The 20220-nt window shown below is 56.1% G+C and overlaps 1 protein-coding gene across 1 annotated transcript in view; it reads left to right on the top strand.

Annotated features, from left to right (window-relative positions):
* Positions 1-20220, top strand: part of CUX2 (cut like homeobox 2) — a 235672-nt gene that overhangs the window by 185210 nt on the left and 30242 nt on the right. The window contains exons 5-9 of the mRNA XM_081287918.1: positions 13183-13317; positions 15812-15935; positions 17657-17733; positions 18480-18546; positions 19749-19797. Of these exons, the coding sequence (XP_081144044.1) occupies positions 13183-13317; positions 15812-15935; positions 17657-17733; positions 18480-18546; positions 19749-19797 (452 nt within the window). The remainder of the gene's footprint in view (positions 1-13182; positions 13318-15811; positions 15936-17656; positions 17734-18479; positions 18547-19748; positions 19798-20220) is intronic.

Raw genomic sequence — 20220 nt, 5'->3', positions numbered from 1 at the left:
AAAGGAGGAAACAAAACAGGGGACGCGTGGGCGACAGGGCAGGCAGACACACCCCGCACACCGGGAGAGGGGCACAGAGGTGAGTGGCCCACGGTGCTTTCTTCTGCTTTTCTCCGGTTTTTAAAAATCTGATTTAGGACTTTGTGACTCCTGGCAGGTGCTTCTTGCCCTGCTCCCTCCTTCAGGGGCAAGGCTGGTCTGCAGAGTGGTTAAGGCTCGGGCTGAGCATAGGACACGCCTGGGTGGGACTTGTAGCTTGGTGTTTTGAGCTGTGTAACTTTGGCCAGAGGCCTTAACCTCTCTGAGCTCTGGTTCCCGTGTCTTTAGAAGAGGGGAGAGAGTAGAAACTACTCATTCATCCACATTGGATTCTGAGCAAAAACATTTAGCAGGGTTGAACAATCCGCAGCCCATTGATATCAGGGTCTAAGAATTATGAGCATCTGCCATTTCGTCAACTGTCAAGGTCGCTGGGTGTGCAGTGTAGATGACAGTATTTGTAGAATAGGAAAGTGCTGTACAGTGTTTGGGGGTGTAAAATTTTCTCCCCAGTTTCAAAAGCAGCCCAGGCACACTGTCACCCTCAGAAGATATATGAAAATTGAAGGAGGGAAAATAATCTCCTGGAAAAGCAATTTGTTGGGTTTCTTTCTCCCTGATCTTTTTCCCGTGTACCTTTCAAAATGGTCACTGATCCTCCTTGTATCACTTTATATCCTGCATCCTTGACGCAGCATGAACAACTGTATTTCCCTGTGAGATTACGGATCCTGGAGATCTTTGGTTTATTGTGTCTAACGGTCTCTCGTGGGGCTATTAAAATTTACTGAGCCCCTCCCCAGTGCTGGGCTTTTGGGGAGCTCACAAGGGCATAGTTTATTGGTACTGTACTGTTGTAATTCTGAGGATGAGGACAAAAACTTGGAAAGGAAAATCTGTTGTAGTCATGAGCAAATCCAGGTAGTCAGAAAGAATACAATTGTTCTTTCCCCTTGCTGATTTACATTGTGTTCCTTTATTGACTAGCCCACTAGGTATCTTTTCCTCTGTTATGAACCAAATGTTTATTCTTTTGTAAATTGCTTGTTTGTATATTGTTAGTCCACTTTTCTTTCCGATTTCGTTTTCTTATTGGTTTATAGACACTCTTTGTATATTAGGGGTATTAACCTTTGTACTGGTATACCTTTCACATCTTCTTCCCTAGTCCTGAATACCTTTTGTTTTTTAACTTTGTTTATAATGTCTATTGTATATTGTATGTAACAGACATTCAAGAAGGATTTACAGAAGGTAGGAAATCTTACCAAACCTTTCCGTTATGGCTTCTGTGTCCTATTTTTAAAAACCTTTTCACCTCAAAGTTAGAGGTATTTGGGTACTTTTTATCTTAATATTTTCAAAAGATTAAGTTTGAGCCATCTAAAATTATTTGTATAAAAATAGGGAGGGAGGTTAAGTGCTGAGTTTCGTTTTTGTCCCAAATTACTAATTCTAGCACCATCTAGTGGAGAGGTTGCCTTCACAGCCAGAGGAAATAGAGATTTTAGTATAATTAGAAACTCTGGTCCCTGCTGCCTGACCTCCCCCTCCACACTCAGCCTCTGCTCAGTCCTGTCCGGGTCACGGGGACACCTAAGGGTAACATAAAGAGTTTTAATGCATAAAAAATGAAAATCTTAATGATGTCAGGTTTGCCTAAAGGTGGCAGTTAACTTCGGAGGGCAATGCCCATGCTTTCGGCTGACGGAAGCACCCTCCCTCACAGCCCTGCCAAAGCTGGCCTGCGCTGGTGGCTCAAGGTTAGAAAGTGGAGTCCGTGGAAGCAGCCACTTTGGTGCTGGCGCAGCAGGGGCTCGGCAAAGACTGTTCCCTGTCAGAGGGAGGACCAGCCCTCGCCTGCTACAACCTCTGAGCCACTGGGGAAACTCAGGCTGGGGTTCAAGCTGCCCGCCTGGGAACTCAGGGCTAACAAGGACAGTGTGGCCCGAAGGTGGAGGACCAGGACCCACAGCAGGAAACGAGCTCCAAGGAGGGGTGGCTGGTGGAGGCGCCTCAGAGAGGGGGCCTTTGAACTTGGCTTCAAGACTGAGGCGCCGCTCTTCAGGGGCACTTCAAGGGTGCTCTGTGGGGCAGGCAGCTTACTCCACCCTACAGACACAAGCTCTGATCCCCACATACCCTGGAGGTGGCTCCCCATCCTGCCCGTGCACCGTGCCACCCAGAGGGTCTCAGTGGAGACGTGTGGGGTCTCAGTTTAGGCTCCAGGACTGCCAGTGCCAGGGCTAGTTTAAGATCAAGGGTAGCCAGGCCTGGTGGCCACGCCTGTGATCCTGGCAACTCTGGAATCTGAGGCAGGAGGATCGCCAGACTGAACAACTTGGTGAGACCCTATCTCAAAAATAAAAAGGGTTGGGGGTGTAGCCTAGTGGCAAAGCACCCCTGGGTTCCATCCTGGCACCTAAATAAATAGACAAAATCAAAGGAGGTTGGACAAGAAAGCTGCAGGGGATCGAAGCCTGGGAGGGTCTAGGCTGGGAGGGGACCTAGCTGGAGTGCCGTGAGCGGCCCGAGGAAGAGCAATATGGCCCTTCACTCACCAGGGACCCCTGTGCTCCTGGCCCAGGACTCCAGAGCCAGACTGGACCACTTTTGCTGAGGGGAAGCAAAGAGCTCCAGACGGGGGGTGGGGGTAGAGGAAGGAGAGCAGGACGCTAGACTGATGGCCCTCTCCACAGAGCCAGGCCAGTCCCTGCTTGGCCACATGGCTTCTTCCCACGAGTCACACTTGACCTTCCCAAGCCCGATTCCTCACACAGGTAAGACCTTCCGCAGTTACAGGACCAGGGAACAGGGCCAGGGCGCCCTGTGAACCCAGCACGTCTGTGCAGTTCATTCAGCAAGTGCCAAGCACCTGCTGGTCGCCAGGCATTCCGCTCAGCCAGGGGCACAAGGAGGAGATGAGTCCCTGGTTCCTGCTGCTCAGTGTGGGGCTCCATTTTTATTATAATGTGAGTGGGCTTGAGTCCCAGCTCTGCTGGCCCCTGGCGCCATCTCTCTGAGCCTCTTCTTTCTCCTCTGGAAGAGTCGAGAGTTCCCAGTGCCCAGGTGGAGTTTTTGAGGGAGGAGAGGGGAGCTTCCCGCAGGGGAAGCTCAGTGGACAGTGACCAGAGCTCGCTATTGGTGGAGGTGTTACTATGACCTCCAGAACACCCAGTGCCAAAAGAAAGCCCCTCTTCCCCAGCCCCTCTGTCCCTGCCCAGACCAGGAGACCCCCAGGCAGGAAGAAGGGTATGGCAGGTGCATGGCTCACAGCTGCGCATAGGGCTCTGCACCCCATTTGCTACTGAAAAGTTAAGACTATAGGATCAAAGTTAGTCTCGCTGCCACCCACGCGGGCGCCAGAGCACAAGCCCAGATGGGAACAGGCTTCTGTCTGAGATATTTTGGAGGGACACACGCATACTTCTGCATATATGTGTTTCTAAGCAGCCTCTCGGACAGCCTTCGGCTCCAGCTTTCCTAAAAAAGCTCCGAATGCCACTTTCCTTCAGATGGACAGAGTGGGAGGGTTGAGCTGCTCTCCCCGCACCCCAGCTCCCCCTCTGCGGGGTTCTGGAGGACTCTGACAGCTTCCACTAGTGGCGGCCCGGAACGTTGGCGAGGCTTGTGGTCTCTACAAAGCCGGTGAGGCCTGAAAATACGTAAACCCTCCCGCCGTGTCTGCGAGGGGTCAGATCCAATGCAGCCACGACGAATAAGTCATTTTCTTAGGCAGTTAGTGCATAAAGAACAGGAGGGCTGTGAGACAAAGGTCCTGCACTCACCACAGTGTCCCTGCCCGGTGCCACAGGACTCGCCTGTCTGCCTGGTCTGTTTCCACTCGTCAGGGGCCTGGTGATATTCGGACACTGGGTCGGGGTGCCATGGGTCAGGGTTTTATAAACCCGGCTAGGACGTGGCCACTGGGCCGTTCTCTCTTCCTGCATGTGGATGGCAGGTGGGGGACAGGGTGGGGGGATCCTGCCTACTCGTTTCCCTTGCGGCTGGGGCGGCTCTGCACAGCTGGCCGGAAGGCTTCTGGAGGACATGCTGAGCAGGGCCAGACACTAGAGGGAGACGTGGGCCACTGTGGAAGTCAGAAACCGGACGGCACCAGCTTTTCACCTAACATCAAAGGGTACCCGGGCAAAGGCTGCGACTCTGAACACACTGCAGGCTGCAGGCCATGATGGGTGTCACCTTTCTGCCCTGCAGGGAAGGCTTCTGCTGCTGGGTACTGGAGCATTAGCAGCAACCCCAGGACACCCGCAGGTCTCCCCCTCAGCCCAGGGACGGCAGCTGCCCCCCCCCCAAGGCCTAACTGGACTGTAACAGCATCGCTTTCCCTCTTTGGTTTTTAGTTTTGTGGTCTTTTCTTGTTGTTGGGTTATTTGGGTTTCTGTGCTGCTCAGCTGGCCTTGAACTTGGGGTTCAAACACTCTTCCTGCCTCAGCCTCCGAGTAGCTGGGGCCACAGACACCCACCACCATACCCAGCTTTGCGTGCGTTCACCTGTATGGCTGAAATGCCTATTTATGACAGGGAATCCCAATTTTCCTGGGATTCCAGGAAACAAACCACAGGCAGGGTATTCCTTATCCAAAATGCTCGGGGCCACAGTGTTGGGATTTCCAATTTCTTCAAGTTTTGAAATAGCCGCACACATATAACGAGAGTATAGGGACGGGACCTGGGTCAGAAGACAAGGTCCGTTTGTGTTCCATGTACTCCTTACACACGTGGCCTGAATTTCCTATGATGTTTTTAGTGATTTTTATGCAGGACACTATTTTCCTGGGGTGGAATTTGCCAGTGGGGCAACGTGTCAGTGCTGGAAAGGTTTCAGCTTTTGGAGACGTCAAACTTCAGGTTCTGGATTTTCAGATTGGGGTGCTCAACCGGCAGTACTTTAAAATAGGCCTTACGGTTTTTGAGTCACGTCACAGGAGGACAAAAGTCACACAGGGCCCCCTGGGGGATCCACAGATGTGTGGAAGTGGTGGGCACTGGCTGGGGGGCCCGGCTTCCGATCTAGCACTACCTTTGTCTTCTGACCAAGGGACCCTGAGCAAGTGGCTTTCCTCTCCTGGGCCTCAGTTTTCTCAACTGGAAAACAGGGGTGATGGCATCTCCTGTGGCTGTTTGAATGAACAGTGAGATACACGCAGAGCGCCTGGCTCCTCTTGGGGAGGACTAGGCCACGTTCTTCGGAGCCTCTGGCTCAAGAGAATGGGTGGGTGTCCTATGTGCCCCATGCCCCTGCCTGCTCCAGGGTGGATGGTTGCTGCAGTTTTGGGGGTGAAAACCAGAAACTCGAGCTTGACCCCAACCACCTGCACCCAGACCAGGCACAGAGAGGGGAGGGGACACTGGATCAGGACTCCCCTGGGTATCACCAGCCTCTCTCAGCCCCATGTCCTTATCCACAAAAGTGGTCAGTGGTCATGAGGACCAGTGCATTTGTGCCCTGGGGAGATGGGCAGGCGGCAGCCCCTATCCTCAGCCTGATCTTCCTGTGCCTAGAGCAGTTTCCTCACTTCCTTCGCAGCCAGATGGCTGCCTTTACAGGCCTTTTCCACCACATGGCCAGCCCACCCTCCACCTTGGCAGGGGGTCTCTGCCTTGGCCTTACGTGTCCACCTTCCCCTCCAGAAGGTCAGCCACAGACAGGCTGTGACACTGTGGCAGTGGGATTTCCTCTCATTTGCTACTCCCTGTTCTAGGTTCGACATGGGTCACGAGGTGATAAAGGGTGGTGCAGGGCCAGGCTCACTCATGGTCCAGCACCTGGCAAGGCCAGTGACCCTGGCATCCTGTCCATCACAGCAAGGCCTTCTCTCTCTCTCTCTCTCTCTCTCTCTCTCTCTCTCTCTCTCTCTCACCTTTCCCACCTCTTGTAAGGACATGAGTCGTGAAAGGACTAGGGGCTACTCTAACAACCTCATCTTAACATGATCATATCCTCCAAGGTCACGTTTACAAGTACCAGCAGGAAGGTCTTCAACCTATCTTTCTGGGGGACAAAATCCAAGCCGTGACCTGAAGGAAGTCCTCACTCAAGTCAAACCTACTTCCTTCTTGCTGTACCCATTTTCATCTCCATCCATGAGCCAAGCCTGTTCCCTAAGAGGAGGCAGCAGGTCCTGGACTCTGACCCTCTTGCTTTTCCTTCTCTTCAGTGCCGAGGAACTGAGCTGTCACCAAGTCGGGTCTCTGCTTTGAAAAGTGCACAGCAATGACAACATCTTCTTATCCGGATGTTTTCTGCTTGTTACTTCCCAGCACATGAGAGCAGGGTTCCCAGACTTGACTTGGTCTTGCAGTGACTCATTTCTTCTGGGAGGAACCCACGGGGCCCTGAGCCGTCCCTGAGCTGCCCGGCGGGGAGCTGGGTTGGAGAGCAACACTCTTAGCATGCAGACAGCTGGAGCATTCCGCCAAAGCCTGCGGCAGAAGGCTCCTGCCAGGGCGGCTGGCAGACCCTGGGCTCCCCGAGTGCTTTATCAGTATTATCCAGTGCTTCAGCTAAACGTCACTGGCTGCTCTTATGGACACAAATTGAAAGAGAGAAAGGGAAAAAAGTCCTTAAGCTGAAGGGAGAGATTTCTCAGAGAACCCCACAGCCTTGGGTCTGGGGGCAGCTTGTTTTCCTCCAAGTCTTCCCCTTCCCCCAGGCACACACTGGTCCTTCACATAGCAGGTGCCCAATGAGTATGGACTATCCCAAAAGGGGATAAATGATGGAATCAGTGCCAGAGGGTCTCAGGGGTTTCCACAGAGGGTGTCTGTGGGAGTCGCAGTAATATAATATCCCTCTTGAAAACACCACCTCCTACCCTTAAAGCCCTGGGTGCACTTCACACTTCAGGCAAGAGAGGGTTAGAAGCAGGTAAGGGTCGGGGATGGCTCCTCTGGCTTTCATGATGAGGGAAGTGGCCACAAGATGACAACACTGTTGATCTCTAGACACCAGGAGAGGCAAGGAACAGATCCTCCTGGACCTGTGAGCGAGAGTCCTGTTGATGCTTGACTTTCAGCCCAATGAGACCCATTCTGAACTTCTAACTTCCAGACTGAGATAATGAATGTGTGTTGTTTTAAGCCACAGAGGTTGTGGTCATTTGTTACGGCTGCTGTAGAGAGCTAGTAGTCCAATGCAGTCATGGAGTCATTTTTATTGAGCACCTACTAGGTACCAGACATGGTTTCTCCAGTTGTCAAACATTTCCCAAGTGCCTGCTGTGTGTCAGGGAAGGTTCAGGGCTGTGGAGATGGAAGAGCAAATGAGAGGAAATCCCACTGCCACAGTGTCACAGCCTGGTGACAGCACAAACTCCTCTCAGATCTGGAATCCAGAAGCCCCAAATCCAAATGGGGTGGGCAGGCCCCCAGGCTGGCTGGCCCCCACTCCCGCCTCAGGCGGCTCCCGCAGCCTCCGGGCCCTTGACCTCTGGCTGCATTGTTTCTGCCTCCATCTTCACTGGGCCTCTCTCTGGGCCTCAGTGGGTCCCTCTGCTTTTGAGGACATCTGTCATTGAATCAGGGCCCACTCTGCTTCCGTATGAGCCAGTCTTGACCGCATTTCCACTGCAAAGACCCTGTCTGCACACAAGGTCACATTCTGAGTTTCCAGATGAGCACAGACTGGGGACGTTTCAGCCCAGTCCCCACAGCCACCAGAGCTTCCTGCCTAGCTCCTGACCTGAGCCACCATGGAGCTGCTCCCTGGACCCCTGCAGCCGCCTCTTGCCTGGCACCCTCAGGGTCAGTCCTGTTCCCAGCCCTGTTACCCTGGAGGGCCCTTGGGACCTACCTGCCCACCCGTCCCCTGGTCTCACCCAGCTACACTCAGGATTGTACCCTGAGAAGCCACAGCCTTCAGCGCAGGCTCCCTCCAGCCACCAGCCGTCCGCACGAGCCGCGCCCTCACCTGGGCTCTTCAGTTCCCGGGCCTGGTGCACAGGGAGGAAGCTGACCTGGGACATGTGGGGTGGAGGGGTCCTCTCGGGTCTATTAAGCACACTTGTGAAGGAGCCTGTCACCCCCAGGAGGCCGCTGCGCAAGGGCAGGTCTCCTCCCCTCAGGTACAAGTCGCTGAGCAAGCCCCTGCATGGGTGGGCTCAGAGGGCCCCGTGGGCTCTGCCCACCTGCGGTTCCCAATTTTCTGTCCCCAGCCCCTCCACAGGGGGAGGACCTGCCTGTCCCCATTTACAGACAGGCTTCAGGCGGGAAGCAATAGCATGGATTGATGTCACCACTAGAACTCGACCTTCGCCCCCTTCCCCTCCCCTTATTTCCCAGGGTTGCTTTGGCCACCTGAGGGTTCACGGTGTTCACACCTCTTGGGTGGAGCCTGGTGTTTGACCATCACCCCGCTGAACAGGATTGGCCGGTGCAGAGGCGCTTACCTGCAGGGCGAGCCGCTGTCCAGTGGCCCAGTGCTGAGTGCGAGCCTCGGACATATTTGCATAGGAATTTGGATAGGGGAGCCCAGGGAGGTCAGCACATTGTCCAAGGCCACATAGCAAGCCAGCAGCAGGGCCAAGGACGGCCCTTGGCCCTACACTCGGGTCTACAGGAAGAAGTCAGGGCCCTGCCTGCCCTGCCCAGAGGCCACCTGACCTCCGGTGAAGAGTCCACAGTCCTGGGTTCGAACCCCACCTCTGCCTAAGCTGGGTGACTTTGGGCACCTGATACCTCTTTTCTGAGCCTTTATTTCCTTGTCTGGGAAATGGGGACAATAGCGGCACGTACTTTACTGTGCTGTTTGGGGTGAAGGAGAAAGCACAGGCGTGCCCTGGCACAGAGCCTGGAGTAGCCATGGTTATAGTACAGGAGGAGCTGTTCCAAGTCCCTTGGCCACATGCTACCTGGTGACACAGCATAGTACCCCTGCCTCAGAGCAGGTCATTACCATCTCCCCAAAGAGTTTTGTACCAAATATGTAAATATGTGATTCGATTGCCACTCCCATGTATATCCTTGTGCTGTGCACAGCCTTCCCAACTGTATGCAGCCTACTCTGAGAGTTAGGCTGTTAACATTGCCATGACTTCCTGCCTTTGCTGAGTCTGTGCCTGCCACCAGGACATCCTCGTTTCCTTCCTACTGAGAGTCTAACCTCTGGAGACCCACAGTGAAGTCCTTCCCTGCCTCCCCTTCCTTCTGTAAGTCGCTCCGACTGGCATAGACACAGATGAAACCCAGGGCCTGGTGTCTTTGCCTTATTCTTTGGGCCTCTGAGGACCCTCTGGCAGCTTCCAGGGGTCTTCCAAGGCCCATTGCTGAGATCTAGTCAGCCCCCTCCTCCTGAGGCTGCTGTCCTGTACTCTCTCCCTCCCAAATATCCAGCAGCTTCTAATTCTGTCCTGCAAATCTGTTGTTAGCAGAAGCCAAGATACAAAGCCAGGCGGTGCCCAGCAGGGCTGGGTGAGCGAGCCCCCTGGGCCTCACTGAGGTTTGCCCTTTGCTGACCGCTGATGAGAGCGAGGGCTGGGTTGACTGCTGTGCAGGACTCTGACCACTGAATGCCTACAGTGACCTTGGTGGATGCTGCTTGGGACTCCATTTTACAGACAGGAAAACTGAGTCTTCAGGGGCGAAATGTTGTAAGCATTCGTTCCTCCTTCCCTTTACCCAGTTCTTAGATACCCTTGTCAAATCACCGAGCTCCTATGTCGCTCAGGGTTCCTCGTGTGGTGTGGAGAAGCCAGCTCTGGAAACTCTAGTGCACAGGAAAGGGACTCGTTAGGTGGGGCCCCCGGCTCACACAGGGCCAGAGCAGCGAGTAACCGGGTGAAGGGGTCCAGATTCCCAGGGCAGTGTTCAATTGGCAGCCTGAAGCAGGTGACCCTCCTTGGGGGAAGGTGGAGCGCCTTGATTGACAGCCCCACTAGAAGCTGAGAATGCATCACAGGCACACCAGCCCACCAGGGAGAGATGAGAAGGTCTGACAGGCAAACCCCAAGGATCCCAGCCTGCCCCCCGGAGGACTGGAGTGACACAGACCAACCCTGAGACTCCACTGAGGCCCAAAATGCTTCACGGGTTCCCCGAGAGCTCTGATGAGTCCTGCTGGGGGCTAGCCAGCCTGGGTCCCAGCCTTGACCCCTGTGCCTCAGTTTCTCCATCTGTAAAAGGGGACTGCGATGTCCTCATACTGCCATAGTGATGATGGAGTGTACAGGGCTGTGGTCATTAGGATTCATTTGAAGCTGGACTTTGGCCACAGGGAGCCAGGAGTAGAGGAAGAGGCCAAAGGCTTGCCTCTCCCTGCACCACCCCCATTCCCAGCTGTGTCCTGGGCTGCAGGAGACGGTGGAGGAATTGAGCTGACTGTTCCCTCCCCGGGGTGGTTTTCTAAGCTGAGATCTTTGGGTCCAGAGTGGAATGAGTTCAAATCAAGATAATTGAATTCTGGGTTTCCTGGGCACATTTCCTGTGCCAACACTGAGGCCGTGCCTGGTGCCCGGTCTCCACAGAGCACAGCTGGCTCCCAGCCCGCCCTGAGCCCGCAGGCCAGCAGCGGTCAGCCAGCTCCGCTCCGTAACAGCCCTCAGGGGCAGCCTCCTTGAGGAAAGAGAGGCTCGGAGAGTCCCTGGCCACCTAGAGAGACACGGCCAGCTGGAGACGGCACTGACACCCACCCTCCGATGACACCCTCCCTCGGGTCTCACTCTCTCATCAGTGTGTCTGGATCTGCCCAGGGGTACCTCCAGGCAAACAGATGCTGCACAGTGTCCCCCACAGGTGGAGAAATGGGCTCAGGTCCTCATGGGACTCGACCCAGAGCCGAACTTCAGATCCTGGAGCTTAACCAGCGCGTTTACCACTGCCCCAGCAAGCGAAGGCGGGAGGGCAGAGCCCCGAAGCCCCCTGAGCCTGTGTGGAGGCCTGGGCTCTTCTGCTGGCCTCTGGGGGCCACCAAAGCCAGCCACCAGTACGCAGGTCCCACGTCCTCAGGGTGGAACAGAACCTGGGTCTAACCCTGGAGAGGAGGTGGCGGCAAATGTCCTCATTCCCAGAGGAATCATCTGGCCTGGCCACTGGAGAACTTCCCCCGTCCTTGGGCCCAGTGCCAGTCTATAGAGGCCGCCAGATCTGCTCCCTCCGTGTTTACCTAACTTCCCTGACCCTGGCGAGTGCTGTCGCCTTTTTCTTCCTTTCTCAAAATCCAGGACACAATAGGAAGCAATTCCTTGAACTTATTAAAAAATCCAGACTTGTAAATTAATTTGTTCGTGTTGTACAAAGGCGGTACAGATGGACTCATTAGCATGCACACAACAAATAATTATAGATGAATTTTTAGCTGGCCTGCCTAATGCGCTTGCTGGGTTAATTATGTCAATGTATAATTACATCAGCCCTGGGAGACATAATGGCATACCCTGCTGAGCGGGCGCTGCCTAATGACAAGGCGTGGGGGCTGCTGACAGAGGAAAGCCAACGTGGTGCGCCCTTGCACCTGCTCACCACGGCACAAACGCCCATTGTCCAGCCTCTCTCCACCTAAACAAACAGGCAGTAGGAGAAAATGAGAGGCCACCTTGTTCCAGCCAGGCCTGAAGGCCTCTGTGCAGACATGGCCTCCTGTCATCTCCTGTAAAAATGTATTGGGTAGGACTGTGCATCAGGTTGCATCCTAGGTACTACAGACCAGTGGGGGGTAGAACAAGGACCAGTGTAGCCCTCACCTCCCCTGTGAAGTTTGCAGCCCAGTGCATGTTAATTGGGTGGACTTGCAGATATACTTGGACAGCACTGGGCTCTACCACGGAGAGCTGCAGGCAGCTGGGGAGCACATGTGGGAAGACTGACTGGTCCAGGAGGGCTCCCTGGAAGAGGTGGCATTTGAGTCTTAATATGTCTTCAGGGGTGAAATGTTGTGAGCAGGTTGCTGGGAAGGAAATAGCCCCAAGGCTGAGGGTAAGCATGAGGTTGTCTGAGCTGACAGGGTGTCCGGCACCATGTTGATCATTTTGCCTGATCCTCATGACAACCCCAGGAGGTTGCCACTTTTATGGTGAAGCACAGAGAGGTAGAGTTGCTTGCCAAGATTACATAGCCATCCCAAGAAGCAAGTATGGATTAGACCGGGTCCAGGCACATCTGGCTCCAAAGTCTGTCCTCTCACCAGAGAACATTGGCCGAGTAGATGCTGGCAGAGGGTGCTAGGAGAGGAACCAAGAAGAGAGGGCTCCAGAGAACTAGAAAGAACTGGACTAGATCCTGGGCCCCAGGACAGAAAGTCTCCGTGGCCTCAGCAAGAGACAGTCCGGCGTCACCTCCACCCTTTAGCGAGCACCCTGGCTTCTCTGGGCCTCAGTTCCCTCCTCTGTAAAGACGGGTTGACTCCAAGCCAGCCTCCAGAGGGTGCTCTGGGGACCACGGCCCCCATGCCTGCGGCTGGGCTATGTAATCTGCAGGGTGCCACCAACCTCAGGAGTCATTCTATGGCCACTGGTACCTGCCCTGGGGGCGCGGTTGGGAATGTCCTGGAGGACATGGGCTGGGCTCTGGGGTGAAAGGAAAAGGAAACTCTCCACAGGTGAAGGGGAGGTGGAGGGAAGCTAGCCAGGCAGAAGCCCGCAGCCTCCTCAGCTGGGAGCCGTCGAGAAGCTGGGAGACTCTCATCCGGGTGTGCGTGCTGTTCCCGGGACGGCTGCTAATGCATCCCTGGTGCACGTGGCCGAGTCCAGTGAGGAGTCACAGCCATGAGGCCGCAAGAATGTCTCCGGGAGGGTAGAGCCAGGAGAAGTTGGAGGGCCTGAGGCCATGTGGCAGGTTCCACCCCAGGGGTCAGAGAGGTGGAGAGGCCGGCTGGACACACTCTCAACCTCCCCAGAGCCACACTCAGTGACACAGTGGCATCACTGATCAAAACAATGCAGAGACAATATGACTGTTGTTGTTCCCAGCGGGCAGGACATGCTCACCGGGAAGTGGGCAGGCACACCTGCCAGGGGCCTGGAGAAGCCTGTCATGTAAAGGGCGTTCACTTGGCTCTCCCTGGCCACCCAGAGTGTGACTACAGTGGCTCCTGTGGATGGTCCCCACCCAGCTCTCTGTAGAAGGCCCTCCCAGGCCCCACAGCCTCGGCCTAGGCATCCCACCTCGACCTCTTCCCTGTCTCTGCAGACCCTGTGCCTACATTGGAGGTGGCGCGTAGCCTGGACGACAGACTGCAGCCCCCCAGTTTGGACCCCAGCAGGCAGCCCCGGCGGGACCTCCACGCTTCTTGGAAGAGGCACCCCGAGCTCCTTGGCCCCAAAGGTACTGCTAAGGCCTTCCTGGGTCCCGTAACACCATGGGCTGCAGCAGGGGCTGGTGGGCTTGGGACTGGGCTTCATCGTGTGGATGGCAGGTGGGTGGAGATGGCACTTCTGCTGAAGCAGACGGACCCGGGTCTTAGGCCTCAGTCTACTGAAGGTTGTGGGCTTGTGACATGCTGCCCCTCAGGGATCCAGATGGCAGAGATCCCACCACCTTATACATGTGATGTCCTGTTGGTGATGTTGACCATCTGCCAACAGGCAGGGGAAGAATGTGGAGGTCACACAGGTGTCGGGGTGTGACTCTGGACAGCAGGCCCCCCTTCTACCCTCCCATTGGCCAGAACCTCTGTGGTCACACCCAGCTGCAGAGGAGGCTGGGAAGTGTAGTCAGGCTGTGTGTCCAGGAATCCAGGGGCAGGTGTGGAGGCCACTGCGCCTGGATGAGCCACAGCCTTAATTCTTCCTGAGCAGCAAGGGGCCCACGCACCTCAGGAGGCTGAGGCAGGAGGAATGCAAGACCCTGCCTCAAAACGAACAATGCAAAGGGCTGGGATGCAGCTCAGGGGCCGAGCAGCCCTAGTTCTGGTCCTGGTACTCCAGTACCAAGAGCAAAACCAAAAACTTGCTGAGTCCTCAACAGGTTCTGGGCAGCATCCTATTTTCCTTTCTGCCTCTGAGCCCCCAGCCCAGAGCTTCTGCCCACAGCACTTCCAGGCTGGCCTCTGCTGCCCGAGCAGGGAGTGCGTGGTGCCTTGACCCTGGAGGCTCGGGGCTTGTTGAGAACGAGGGAGCCAGCCATAGGGGTCAGAGCGAGACTGGAAGCCACCTTGGACCACGAGGGTCAGAGCAGAGGCTGGGAGTGGGACTCGCTCCTCCCTCAGAAAGGCAGAGGGGTGCTGGCCTCCAGTGTGCAGGCACAGGTTGCTGGGAAGGAAATAGCCCCAAGGCTAAGCCAGGCACGCCACTGTCCCTGACCCACTATCAGGGAGCCCTGGCCTCCAGCACAAAGCACCTGAAGGTGTGAGCAGGCGTTCACCAAAGAGGAAGCAAGGGGAGCAGAGGACCTCATGTTGGCCAGGCCAGCTCCCCAAGGTCACAGGGCATCGGACCCTGAGCAGCTGCTCCTAGTGTGGATTGGGACAGCTGCGCTTCACTACAGGCTGGGCCACGCTGCGACCCCATATATTTACTCCATGTGGTGTTTCCTTGGAGAGACCACTCTGTGCCCAAGGGACGCACTCAGGAGGGATACTGGCCATAGGCTTTGTAATGGTGCAAAACCAGAGTGGGGCAAGTGTCTGGTAGCCAGAGACCAGCCACACGGCAGGATGCTGGGCAGCACTGATGGGCCCTCAGGGCTGCAGGAGCGCCTTGACGCCTTTCTTGTAAAAGCCAAGACTGCAGCAGGGCTGACAGTAGAGCCTCTAGGTGCACACACCACAGTAGAGTTGTTGAAAGTGAGGACATGAGTTAAATAGACTTACCACATGACCCTGCAGTTCTACTCCAAGGGATGTACGCTAAAAAAAATCAAAAAGAGATGCTTTGGCAAAAATGAGGACACACATATACATAGCAACACAGTAGCCAGAAGTGGGACCGACACACGGACGGATAAACTAGCATAGTCACAGAGTGGAATGCCTTCTGTGGAAGTGGCCCTTCTTGGACAGTTTTGTGGCAGTCACACTGAAAGGAACTGTATCAGTCTGTCTTATGTTACTCTAATGAAATACCTGAGGCTGGGAACTTTATAAAGAAAAGAGGTTTATTTTGGCTCATGATTCTGAATCAAAGTCAAGGAGCTACATCTGGTGATGGCCTTCTTGGTGGTAGGCCCAAGGCGGTGCCAAGCATCATGTGGCAGAGACAGGGAGCACACACATGTGCTCTTTCCCTTTTCCCATGAAGCCACAGTGTTCAGTCATAGGGGCTGCACTCTGTGACCCTGTATAATCCTCATCACCCTCTTAATACCTCCTACCTGAGCCCTTGGGGGTCACTTCACGCCATAGCAGGAGTGAAGTGCCTGGTGAACTCAGCATCTAAGAAACCAAATGCAGAAGGTCAGCTGATGTGTTTCCATGATGGGAAATGTCCAGAGGGCGTGTCTCCACAGCCAGTGTGGCAGGGTGGAGCCAGGAGCTGGCGGCAGGATGGAGGGCCGTTTAGCTGACCAGGCCTCCCTGGGTTGAGGGTGTGCGATACTGTGGATGTGCTAAAGCTCCCGTTGGAATGGTGCGCATGTGCATGTGTGTTTACCACAATTGAAAAAAAAACTAATGAGGAGGAGGAGGTGTGAGCGGGCGAGGGCGAGCCTGGGTGCCATCCAAGGCACGGCCCACCAGATCGCGGCAGGCATGGGCAGAGCCTCCCCAGAGCCCAGGTTCGGGAGCCGGGCACACGCGCTGTGGTCGGTGGGTCCAGGCTGTGGGAACCCCTGCCTCACGCTGCTCTCTTGGCAACGGCTGTGTCTCCCTTTCTCCCTACAGAGCAGAAAGAGGGGACGTCCCCAGCTGCGCCCACGCTGACCGAGGGGAGCCGCCTGCCCGGCATCGCTGGGAAAGCCCTCCTGACAGAAGCCTTGCTGCAGAGAAATGAGGCCGAGAAACAGAAGTGAGGGCCGAGGGACAGCTGGGCTCCCTGGGTTGGCAGGGAGCAGGGAGGTGCCCACCCCAGGGAGTGCAGGTGACAGGGCGGGGGCTCAGACCCCAGGAGGCCTGGGTCTGATCTGAGCCTCGCCACAGGGGCTCAGTGGCAGCCCTGGGGAGTTGACGGCACTCGCCAGAGCCTCAGTTTTACCATCTGAAAAGTGGTGCATTAGCGTCTCCAGAGAAACAGAAATAGCTGGATTTTTCTTTAATGGAGTGTGTTTTGAGGACTCAGCTCCTGCAGTTGCGGGGCTGGCAAGTCTGAGATGAGCAGAGCAGGTGGCCGGAGGGACCCGAGCCACAGAGGTACTGCCATCTTGAGGCAGAACCCTTTCTTTCTCAGTTCACTCTTAAGGTTCAATAGAGCCAGACTTGGTGGAGCAAGACTCTCAGCTCAGCTATTCAGGGGGATCTCCTGAGCCCAAGACTGTGAGACCAGCCTGGGCAACAGAGCAAGACCCTGTTTACAAAAAACAACAAACATTGGGGGGAGGGGAAAAAAAACGCCTTCAACTGATTAGATGAGGCTCACCCACTGTGTGAAGGTCATTCTCCTTTTTGTAACTCAGTTCATCGTAGACCTCAGTCTATTGAGTGTCTGCACAGAGAGACCTGAGTTAGTGTGCAGTTGGCAGACACCTGGGGACAGTGCCCTAGCCAGTGGCATTTGCTCCTGGTTGGCTATGGGAATGAAATTAGATGTGTCCATAGGTACAGGGCCCAGGCACGGTGCACAGCATAGACAGTTACCTGCAGTTGGTGCCCTGGGCATTACCCAGGCCTGTGGCCCTTCTTGGATATTTTGTGGCAGTCACTGTATTCATCCCTGCGTTCATTCACTTTTTCCTCCCTTATCATTGATCACCCATATTTATGGACCCACCCTGGGGACACTAAGGGACAAATCAGACCCAGTCCCCTGCCCTCCTGGAGTGCGCTTTCATTGAGTGAGGCGACAGATCAATGGTGGGTTCAATAACAATAAGTTAGGAAGAAAAACTAAGCCAGGGAGGGAGCTGAGGTGGCACTAGGATTTTAAATTGGAGAGACCTCACCGAGCAGGTGAGCAAAGCCCTAGGTAAGCAAGTCCTGCAGATACGAGGGGGGGACGTTACAGTGGAAACAGCCAGTGCAAAGGCCCTGAGGTAGAAGGCCGCTGGCCATGACTGAGCAGCAAGATATGTGAGACTGGAGGAGAGTGGCCAAGGGAGATATGGTTGGACTGAAGGACTCCTTCCTGTAGTCACTGAGCCAGGCAGCCTCAGGCCCCAGCTCTGTGTAACCTTCCAGTCCTCCTAGGAGAGGCTTGGATACTCTTGAACTAGATTCACTGAACACCATACTCCTGCCATACCAGGGCCCGTGCCTGCCCTGGACAGTGACATGGAGGGCACACACGCTAGGAAGGCCCACACTGCACAGAACCCTCTAGGCTGGCCCTGCCAGAAACCCCGCCTCACAGGCCAGGCCACTTGGTGCTATACAGGTTGGCACCCTGAAATGCTGATAGGGACTTAGCAGAGCCAGCCATGATGGGGGCCACCCCACCAGCAAGACAGCAAACCCTGAGTGCCACATCTCTGCACTCCCTGAAGATAGAGGTGCAGGTTACAGGGGGCAGGTGACGGACAGGGAGCCAGGGTGAGCCCAGCACGGGGCCAGCGTGAGCAGCCTGTCTCCCCACAGGGGCCTTCAAGAAGTTCAGGTCACGCTGGCAGCCAGACTGGGGGAGGCAGAGGAGAAGATCAAGGTCCTACATTCAGGTACGTGCCCCGTGCCACCCTCACTCCAGGCTCCCGGGGGCGGGGACAGCGAGCTCTGCTCACAGGGCTTCTAGAACCAAGGGAGGCAGAGCGAGCCCCAAGGGGTCTCCCCTCCCGCCCGCCCCATGTTGCTGTGGAAGGAGAATCTGAGGCAGAGTCAGGTGGGGGGCTGACAGTGCCTGTAGGGGCCAGGGGACAGCAGTGGGGAGGGCTGAGGTCTGGGCACTGGCGAAGCCAAGCCTTGTCCAAAGAGGCAACCACACGGGCCACACGGGCCACACCTGCCAGGCATGGCTACCCGCCCGGCCTTCAGTTTTCCTACCACAGTCAGAAATCAGAATCCACAGGGACCAACCCTGCAATACCCAGAACCCTGTCAGCTTCATTGTGCCTCCCTGTCCCCTGCATGCCAGTCAGAGCCTCAGGGTGGTCCTGGAGGGTGCTAGGGGCTTGTACCCCAGCCTCCGGGGCGGATGGCACCACTGCCCCCACTCCCACCAGGGTCCCTGAGCTTCCCACCCAAGGCCTCCCACCTGCCCTGCCCTGCCCAGCCCCACACCCCTCGCCCCAGTCCAGAGCCCCTCTGGGGACAGGGCACACACTACCTGGCACCAGTTCTAACCAAGAGAAAGGTCCCCGTCACTGCCTCACTCTGCCTTCCTACACCCAGGGTGGGTCCCCCTCCTTGGAGGGCTGCCCCATCCTGCTCTGGGGTCAGGCCTCAGTTGCCCTTTTACTTCTCCCAGCGTTAAAGGCCACGCAGACGGAGCTGCTAGAGCTGCGTCGGAAGTACGACGAGGAGGCCGCGTCCAAGTAAGTGAGCGGCCAGCTGGGTCAGGCCTCCCCGGACCCTCCACACAGGCCTCTACCCCCACCCCCTGAGATGTACCTCCTCCCTCTCTCCCGCGAGATGTGCCTCCTCCCCTGACCCTCCAGACAGGCCTCCTCCCCGTCCCCCCTGATGGTACCCCCTGTTGCCTGCAACACGCCTCCTCCCTCTGTTGCCGGAGACGTCCCTCCTCCCCGGCACTCCAGACGCACCGGCTCCCTCTGAACATCCCTGATGTGCTCCCTCGTCTGACCCTCCTCTCTGATCCTCTGCCCGGGGCCCCTTTCCATCTCATACTGCTGCTCCTGCCATCCAGGTGCTGTCTGTGTGCCACACACCATAAATGACATCCTGTGCCTGATCTGTGGGGCTGCCGAGCAGGGGTCTCCCCTTCACCCCGTTCCCACTCTCCAGCCCTACAGTCCAGGTGACATCATCTAATCTGCTCTGGGCTGGAACGTTTTTAGTCACTCGTTCCATAAACATTTATTGAGTCGCTGCTGCTCACCTAGAGGGTCCCGGGGACACATTAGACAACGTGCCCCTCCCCTCAGTCAGAAAGGAGGCAGACAGCAACTGAAACAGTGATGACCTATTTGCTCCCAGACATTATTGAGCACTTAATGTATGCCCAGCATCATTATTAGCACGTGGTAAATGCTATGAAGGGAAGTACTGGCCATGGGCAGGGAGGGTATGGAGAGGGCTCAGGGAGGGCTTGCTAGGGAGGAGGCCTTCAGGGTGAGGAGCTGCCCTTGAAGAGCCCCGGGAAGATGCTCAGGCCCGTGTGGCCCGTGTGGCCTTATAAGTCACCAGATGCTCCCCAGCCCCCTGGGGTCACCTACACCCATGCTAGGCTACCCCCTAGTCCACCACTGAAGGATGCCCTGAGGCAGTGGAGGAGGCCTCTCCCACACTTGGGAGCTCTAGAGAGACACAGGCTCAAGGCCTGGCAGGGTCTCTCCAGAGAGTGGAGCCCTGGGGAGGCTGGGAGGGTGTGGTGCTCAGGCCCTATTCCACTTCCCCACAGCCTGGGTTCTTTTCTTCCCAGCCTGAGCTCTGTGGGGAAGGTGGCCTCCTCAGCCCCCATTGCAAGACTCAGGTTCAAGCAGAGGCTGGGCTGTCAGGATGGGGGGCTTGGCAGCTGCCAGAACCCCCCCCTCAGGGCCTCACCTTTGTGTCTCAGGGCAGATGAGGTCGGCCTGATCATGACGAACCTGGAGAAAGCTAACCAGGTGAGGGGTGCTGGCGGCTCCTGCTGTGGTGGGGGTGCCAGGCCTGGCAGGGAGTGGGGAACCGGGGGTCACATGCCTCTGAGGGCTAGGGCCAGTGCAGGTGTGAAGATGCCCGCTCAGCCCGAGGTTTGCAGGGCAGCACTGCCACAGGCAAGCCATCATTTTCCTGAGGTGATTGAGGGGGGCATCTTGGTGGGGGACACTGGAGCTGGGCTTTGAGTCCATGTGCCGTCTCCTTGAGGAGAGACATCAGGCAGAGGGCAGAGCAAAGGCCCAGAGTGTGGCTCTTCAGGCATAGGGCAGGGGTGCTCCCTCCTGTGGAGGACACGCGATAGGAAGGTTGATCCCAAGTCCCTGTCCCTACAGGAAACTACCAAAATATGCAGGCCCAACCTGGCCCACCCTCCCTGCTCCCAAGGACAT

This window comes from Spermophilus citellus (assembly GCF_964194105.1).
Source record: "Spermophilus citellus genome assembly, chromosome: 3".
NCBI classification, from domain to species: domain Eukaryota; kingdom Metazoa; phylum Chordata; class Mammalia; order Rodentia; family Sciuridae; genus Spermophilus; species Spermophilus citellus.
The sequence above is the reverse complement of the archived record's forward strand: the minus strand, read 5'-3'. Positions and strand labels throughout refer to the sequence as shown.